We start from the raw sequence: 9,169 nt of genomic DNA on the forward strand, positions 1-9,169 counted from the left end.
ATGGGAGAGGGAGGGAGCTCCCTCCCTCTTTTAACACCTTTCCTATAGCGGCCATCTGGAACTTGGGGGGCACATTGAGGGCTGCAGGATGGGTGTTATATATAGATATACATTTTAGAAGGCTCTGATCCCTGGTCATAGAATGTGTGGGGATCAGAACCTTTCAGCTGGCACCATTATCCCCTGATTGGCTAGTCTGTACAGACTAGCCAATCAGAGTGATCACTGGCCCGGGACTGCCCTCATTGGTCCCAGCTGGTTAGCTGAGATCCATGGCTGTGTGTAAATGCCAAGGTCTTAGTGCCATGACACATTTAGTGCCATGACGAGTATACTCATCATGGAGCACTTAGTAGCAGTGCTCCATGACGAGTATACACGTCATATAGCCCTAAGGGGTTAAGGAAACTTGTGTTTACAACCCACTTTGCCCACACAAAAATAGATGACAAAAAAAAAAAATTGTAAGATACAAGCCAAGTGAAACACCTATCAATCTAGGTGTAATTTAAATTTATTGCATTTCAGTGCTGAACCATATCCATTGTCATAAAAAAATATAGTCAATATGGTGTTTAGGCTGTTAAGTAGGGTCTGTAGCTCTTAAAGTGTAACTCCAACTTAGAGAATGGAAATTAATTCTAGTAAAATTAGAAACCCCATAAAAAGTTGAATAGTTTAACCCCCTAACAGTAATATTAAAATTGGAAAAACCTTCACAAAAGTGTCACTTTTTAGTACAAAATTTGAATTTATGGCTCACATAAATATAGTTGGTGCACAACTCATATTGCTTAAGTACATTTTAACCCCTTAGAGATCTAACTAAGGTGGTATAAGTGCATTTTAACCAATTAGTGATGTAATTTGAGCCTTAAGATGCATTTACACAAGCCAATAATAATCCAGATTATCGGTAATGAACTTCCCTGCGAACAGTCGTTCCTGATATTCTGCCAAAGAATATTTGTCGCCGATCATGAGATGAAAGAGAGTTTCTGTCATTCATGCAGGCACCAATGATCATAACTTCTGGGCAGCAGATCATGTGGTCTAAACAGAGATTTGCTGCTCAGAAATAGGCTTGAGTGAATTGAGGTTTGGACCATAGATCCTAAGTGGATTCGTTCAAACACTTTTATATTTAGCTTCCATACACTTCTATGTAATTTTGGTTAGTGAAGATAAGATTTCTTATATTTGCCTGTAGTATTCATTCGTGGAAAAGATGAAACAATAGTGACAATCTTCTGCATGGCATGGGCAGGAGCTTCCTTCTTATAAGGTGTTTTTAATTGTGTTGAGTACATAACTCCACTAAATCCCATGCTGGCAGGCCTATCTTATATAGATACTAACACATATAGATATGTTGCAAACAAATAGGCAAGCATACATAAAGGGGGGCATTTATTAATCTTTTTACACCACTTTTGTGGCATAAATAGGTCACAAATTTTGTTGCATACCATTTTTGCATTAAAAGTTGACACTTTTCCCCGCTCACAGCACTTTTCCCAAGTACCAAGAAAAAGGGTTGTGTTGTGAACGGGGAAGCAGGAAGTTTATGTCATGTAAAATGGATCAAATCCACACCAGCAAGGGAGCTGGCATACAGTTAAAGCTGTCACATGGTCTGATGGACGAAATGCCAAACTATTATCGCCTCTACCTAACCTTAGCACTTTCTCTGGCAGTGAAGAGGGACTTAAGATTGGTGTAAGAAATGCTGATTTTAATAAATGTTCCCCTAAATGTTTTCTCATAAGTAAATACTACTATATTATAATGGCATATAAGCACCCACTATACAGAAATAATTTCGGTTTTTGGCTCTTTCATATCATATTATGAATGAATAACAGGGGGAAGAGAACATCCAAGTGACCAGGACTGTGTTTTCTCTCTCATTTGCTCCAAGGGTTAATTGTATATCTTTACCAAGCAAAATCATTTTGCAATATACAGTATATTGTACATGACCATCAGGATTGTAAAGTAAGATGCTACCCCTTCCATTTCAATGGAAGTAATATGATTATAGAAAAGAGAAGAGGTGCATGATAGGCAGGCTCTTCAGTACACAAAAAATATACTGTGGGAAGAGCTACCCGCCTATAGAAGTATTGCTCAGGGCACAACCGCATGTAGGAGTGAAAATTGGGGGAGTCATCCGACAGATGCATGCTGTCCTCATGGATCCTAAGTTATCCCTGAGCATCAAGAAGGAGAATGAGTACAAAAAGAAGTAGATAGCTGAAGAGCAGGGGCGTAACTACTATAGTGGCAGACCATGCGACTCCTATGGGGCCCAGGGCAAGAGGGGGCCCATTATTAGTTAGGATTATTTCTACTTCTACTGGAGGTGAAAACTTGGTCAGGACTCTACCCTCTAAAGGAACAACTTTTAGCAAATGAGGCAGAGTCATTGAACAGTGTTTAGACATAAACCCTTCTGTCCTGTGTGGGGGGACTGGTTTGATCCTTGCTATGTGGCCCTTACTTCTCTATGTACGGCACTGCTGAAGAGCCAAAACTTCATACAAGATGAAGGATGATCGGTTTATTGGTGCTATGACAACGCATTTTCAGACGTCACCAGTCCCTTTGTCAAGTCAGTTACACTATACCATTTACAAATAATGTGCTATTTCTTAGCTCTTCTGCATGCAGCCCCTCAATCCTATAGGCCAATATGTCATTTTGTGTGCTTGTTTCCATACTCATTGTTAGATGCTGTATTTAGCTTATACATTTCTCCAATTGACAAGGAAAAAGCATACAATAAAGGGCTATATAGTGGCACTGCTCAAGAGGATGTCTTTATTATATGTATGACAATGCATTTTGAAACTTCCCCAGCTCGTCAAGTCAATCAATGGTGTAAGCACCACAGTGGAAATACTATTGTATGGCAGAAATATTTGCACAAAAGTAGTATACAATGCCTACTTGCTAGTTTCTAAGCTATGGCTAGGTGCTCTTATTCAATCCTTTTCACTATATTTTGACTACATATTATTAGAAAAAACAAATAGGAGAAATTAAAACCTGAGTTTGCTACTTCGCTCCATTCATTTTATAGGCAGTCTGTTACATTTTTGACCAGTTCTAGGTAGGGACCAGGTACAAATATACCTTTTGTGGAGATTTTATAATCAGAAGTAGTGTGAACATGGACTTTTATTCTGCCAGGCACTGCTCTTGCAAGTGCTCCTGGAGAGGGTTCTTCACTGTGAAGTGCTTTCTGCACTGATATGGTCCATCACACCTTACCCTCTGAGTAACTGCTGTACCATCCAACCAGATGACCACTACAGTTGTCACTCAAAACAAAGGAGCAGGAGCTATCAATCAGTTCAATGCAGAAAGCAAAATGCACTTTACACTAAAGCTCCACCCCCAGGGCACTTGCAGGAGCAGAGCTTGGAAAAATTAAAAGTTCATAATTTCACTATTTCTGATAATAAAATATGCACAAAAGTTTTCCCAGCACTGGCCCCTGTCTAGTGTTGTCAACACTTTTGCATGGTCAAAATTACATTTTGGCTGAAGTAGACTTTACCAAGCATTGTCAGCGAAATGCGGAATTATATGATTAAAAACAACTGATTTTGCATCAGTATAGAGCACTGCCTCCACTACTTTGCTTTTGAACTAAATTGGTATGGGTGGGTTGGACCAAACTGGATAGTAGGCAGGTACTTGTTTAAACAAAAAAAATGAAAGTAAATAATAAATAATAAAAGTTCTCTTTTACATTGAGGTGGTGTCTTTTCGGCGCTGCTGATCTCCGTGTGAAGTGGGCTCAATTCACATTCAACAATACTTATTCCATAAAGGTGATCGTGCTGCCAGATACAAGTGAAGGCTTCTAGGTTAGGTCAGATTATATCAGACTCATTTTATGCAACCGAACATCTGAGTTCCAACAGGGATAGTCTAATCACGAACGATCCTTCTGCGGAGGTTAGAGTATTGTGCACATAGTGAAGATACACCAAAGATTACATTTTTTAAAAGATCCTTGAATGTGGATGTTTGTTCAATGCGTGTTTATACATCTCCTTTGTGAGTATAATAAAACCTTTTAAAAGATTTAATCTTTGGTGGGTCTTCACTATGTACACCATACTCTAACCTCCGCAGAAGGATCGTTCGTGATGAGACTATCCCTGTTTTAACTTGGATGTTCGGTTGCATAAGATGAGTCTGATATAATCTGACCTAACCTAGAAGCCTCCACTTGTACCTGGCAGCGTGATGACCTTTATGGAAAAAGACTAGTTTCAACTGCTTAACCCTGGAGTGATGTCTCTTGTAAACATTTGTTCCTAGTACCAATCACATACAGCTAAGGCTACTTTCACACGAGCGTTCGGGTGTCCGCTCGTGCGCTCCGTTTGAAGGGGCTCACGAGCGGCCCCGAACGCATCCGTCTGGCCCCAATGCATTCTCAGTGGAGGTGGATCCACTGAGAATGCATCCGCCTGCCAGCGTTCAGCCTCCGCTGCGCTCAGTGAGCGGACACCTGAACGCTGCTTGCAGCGTTCGGGTGTCCGCCTGGCCGTGCGGAGGCGAGCGGATCCGTCCAGACTTATAATGGAAGTCAATGGGGACGGATCCGCTTGAAGATGACACCATATGGCTCAATCTTCAAGCGGATCCGTCCCCCATTGACTTTCAATGTAAAGTCTGGACGGATCCGTTCAGGCTACTTTCAGACTTATAAAAGTTTCTAAGTAATAATGCAGACGGATCCGTTCTGAACGGATGCAAACGTCTGCATTATAGGAGCGGATCCGTCTGATGAAACATCAGACGGATCCGCTCCGAACGCTCGTGTGAAAGTAGCCTAATAACCCTCATTTTGTCTGTTATTTCATTTACCGTTACTACTATCTGCATAGGTTTTCTTATCTTCTTGTGATTAGTTCTTCGTATCTCCTGTGAATACATTTCTCTAATGGTATGACAAAACTCTGGAAGACACAATGAATAGATTGTTTTTTTTTTATGATTAAACTAAACCATGTGTCTTTTTTTCTCTGTAGGTGCTCCTCCACTGATTTGACTCAACCACAGAATAGTTCAATAAATATGCAACTGCGTTCAAAAGAAACACAATCCTATTTTAATAAAATGGATCAAAAGGACCGTGGCAGTTTTTCAACATCTAGGGCCTGCTCTATTCCAATTATACCCTCCATGGAGCTAGATGATGCCTGTCTGCAAATGCAGAATGTTTCTGGAGTTTCGGGCATCAAACTGTGCAAAAACTCCTATTCCAGTGAACTTGTGAAGGTGAACATTACACCTAGCAACTGTCTTATAGCAGAGCAAAAAGAAGTCAAAATTTTGCTTGACACTGTACAAGAGCAGATACAAATTCTGGCCAATGCAAGAAGAAGGTCAGAGGACATGGAAATCAGCTGTCTAGAGACGGAGGAAAGTGCCAGTGAAAATACAGCTTTCCTGCCCCTGAGCCCAAAAGCAAAAATTGACCCAGAGGCACAATTTGTTTTAAGAAATGAAATGCATAGGGACTCAATGCTCCATGTGTGATTTTGGCTGTGGACTTGACCACACTGTCGGATGCTTAGCGTAACAGAATATGTGAGAAAATAAGATGAAAGGAAATAAATTATTTATATGCATTAATTTAAAAGCATCTACATAGAAGAAACCAAATAGTCTATCGCCCTCATATCATAGTGTTTTCTAAACAAAATATTTTTTTAATGGAAAGAAAAGTTTGCGGAGAGGCAAAGCAGACAATGGGTACAATGATGTGTTATACTATATCCTATGTTGATTTCTAACACCTTTGAATGCTGGTGGGTATTTAATTCAAAATGCTTTAAAACTTCTTCCAGGTGCAAAGTGTTTTAAACTAACATTGGGGGTCAACATGATCTTTCCATCAAAAGGGCCAAAAACATCACCATTCGGAAAATCATAATTGTATTTTGTTATATGATTTCATTGACAATGACAGTAAAATGCCACAACTATCCCAATGAAAAGAATTACAGTTACAATGTGTGTTCAGTTTTCCTGTTGTGTTATTTTCAATGCTTCTCATTTCTGGACACTTGACATTCACATGTGCCAAAATACATGCTTGCCTATTTGACGAAAGAAATGCCTGACCATGACTAGAATTTGGGAGCATCTAAAAGATAACTAAAATCTTGTTTAACGCAGTCATCCTGGATCTGTCAATCAAATAAAAGTATATTACGTATCACTTCTGATCATAGCACAACAGCAATTAAGGCTTAAGCTTTTTTTTATTTTTACTAGTTAAAGTTTCCTTTGTTATTTGCATATCATTTCTATCAACATTCAAAGCAATTGTAAGGTCTTTAATTACAGATAAATTATTGTAGAGATGAATTCTGGATTTATTAAGGGCTAATTGAATGAAGAATCGTCATTATGCTGGAAGATCATTTCTGATATTTCTCACAGAGGAAAGAAGGACTGGACACCTACTAAGCTCATAATGTCTAGGAGCAGAGAAGAAATCTCAACCACCATAGATGATGGGAAAATACTTTTTTGTGTCTTGCCAGTTTAACATACCTTAAGAGCCTATTTGGTATTGGGAGGTGCAGTCGGCTGCTTATTTACCCCTAGAGCAGTTACTGTAATCAAAATGTGGAATTACGAGTGTCATACATGAATGTGTCAGGCATTAAACATATTAGAGGCTCTCTGTCCTGCCTCATATTGAGTGATTCACTGTTCTATAATACCAACTTGACATCCTAGGACATATTGAATGGGTTGTTAATCTAAATAAGACACCATACTTAATTTTCAAAGGATATTCTTTGAATATGAATATTTTGAAGTATAAACATATGAACACATAGTCATTAGCAGATAAATGTGTACAATGTACTCAAAGTTTCACACCCTATGGGAGAATGTGTAGTAGGTCATTATATGCTATGCTATGTTATGTCACAGATCACAAGTTGTACAAGAATATCACTCAGTTGGAATCAAAATGCAGTTAGCCTTATTAAAAATCCAATGGCCTTATTAAAAATCTAATTTCAAGCAATGTTTCAAGCAAATTTGCACCTAGCTTAGGTGCAGGGTTGCAGCGGGACCAGAACTGCCAGAATGCTCCCTGATTCCTACAGTATTGAGTGCTGGTATTTTCTGTGGATATACTTGATTAGCAGATGACTGTCATGACATGCATACTAAACTATCAAGAATCATTTTAGCCAATTATACGAATAATGGATAAGGAAGGACCAGCTATGGAGGTGTGAAAATACTGTGAATTTCAAACAAGACTTAGCTGTGATTTAAGATATTATTCTTTTTTCTTTATTTCCAATATTTGAAAGCTATAATTTTCCAGTGTGGATATTCAAAGACTTACCAATGTTAACACCATCCATATCTACTGTACTTATAGTTAAATGGCATCTGTCAGCAGATTTGCACCTATGACACTGGCTGACCTGTTGCATGTGCACTTGCATTACTAAGAAATATAAAGTTTTAATATATGCAAATGAACTTTTAGGAGCAACGGGGGCATTGTTGTTACTCTTAGAGGCTCTGTGCAACTGCTGCAACCTCTCCACTTTGATTGATAGAACCAGGTGTCATGATTTTTACACTGTCTGGCCCTGTCAATCAAAGTGCGGAGGGCGTGGCAGTTGGAGATAGAGCAGAGCCTCTAGGAGTAACAGCAACACCCCTTTCTCCTAGAGGCTAATTTGCATAAAATTACACTTTATTTTTCTGTGTAATGCAGGCAAATATGAACATGGGGCGAACACAGATGCCTTCAGCTGCCAAGTGCACATGCAACAGGTCAGCCAGTTTCATAGGTACAAATCTGCTGACAGATGCACTTTAATAATCTATTCTATACTTTGCAATTTTTCTGCAGCTGCTGCTACAAGAAATATTGCATGTAATACATTGGCATACCAGGTCTGCCAAAGAAAGAACAACTTCTTTTTATCAGCTTTACACCTTGGCAAATGGGGCATATACAGTAGATTGGGATTTTTGAGATGGCTGAACCCCTGAGTTAACAGCAATTAGATTTTCTAAATGTAAAAGTTCCATGTCGGGGCACCTTCTTAAACTTTCTGCTATAGAGGAGCAAGTGCAACTATGTATATATATATATATATATATATATATATATATATATATATATACAGTTGCAAGAAAAAGTATGTGAACACCCTTTGGAATGATATGGATTTCTGCACAAATTAGTCATAAAATGTGATCTGATCTTCATCTAAGTCACAACAACAACAGACAATCACAGTCTGCTTAAACTAATAACACACAAAGAATTAAATGTTACCATGTTTTTATTGAACACACCATGTAAACATTCACAGTGCAGGTGGAAAAAGTATGTGAACCCCTAGACTAATGACATCTCCAAGAGCTAATTGGAGTGAGGTGTCAGCCAACTGGAGTCCAATCAATGAGATGAGATTGGAGGTGTTGGTTACAGCTGCCCTGCCCTATAAAAAACACACACCAGTTCTGGGTTTGCTTCTCACAAGAAGCATTGCCTGATGTGAATGATGCCTCGCACAAAAGAGCTCTCAGAAGAGCTACAATTAAGAATTGTTGACTTGCATAAAGCTGGAAAGGGTTATAAAGTATCTCCAAAAGCCTTGCTGTTCATCAGTCCACGGTAAGACAAATTGTCTATAAATCGAGAAAGTTCAGCACTGCTGCTACTCTCCCTAGGAGTGGCCATTCTGTAAAGACGACTGCAAGAGCACAGCATAGACTGCAAGAGCACAGCATAGACTGCTCAATGAGGTGAAGAAGAATCCTAGAGTGTCAGCTAAAGACTTGCAAAAGTCTCTGGCATATGCTAACATCCCTGTTAGCGAATCTACGATACATAAAAAACTAAAGAATGGATTTCATGGGAGGATATAACAGAGGAAGCCACTGCTGTCCAAAAAAAAACATTGCTGCACGTTTACAGTTTGCACAAGAGCACCTGGATGCACAGCAGTACTGACAAAATATTCTGTGGACAGATGAAACCAAAGTTGAGTTGTTTGGAAGAAACACACAACACTATGTGTGGAGAAAAAGAGGCACAGCACACCAACATCAAAACCTCATCCCAACTGTGAAGTATGGTGGTGGG

At 39.2% G+C, this 9,169-nt stretch overlaps 1 protein-coding gene across 1 annotated transcript in view; it reads left to right on the forward strand.

The window, feature by feature from the left end:
• Nucleotides 1–5,565, forward strand: part of NRG3 (neuregulin 3) — a 1,396,490-nt gene extending 1,390,925 nt beyond the window's left edge. The window contains exon 9 of the mRNA XM_040437249.1: nt 5,055–5,565. Coding sequence (XP_040293183.1) covers nt 5,055–5,565 — 511 coding nt within the window. The remainder of the gene's footprint in view (nt 1–5,054) is intronic.
• Nucleotides 5,566–9,169: the final 3,604 nt, after the last annotated feature.

The sequence above is a fragment of the Bufo bufo genome, chromosome 6 (assembly GCF_905171765.1).
Source record: "Bufo bufo chromosome 6, aBufBuf1.1, whole genome shotgun sequence".
Classification (NCBI taxonomy): domain Eukaryota; kingdom Metazoa; phylum Chordata; class Amphibia; order Anura; family Bufonidae; genus Bufo; species Bufo bufo.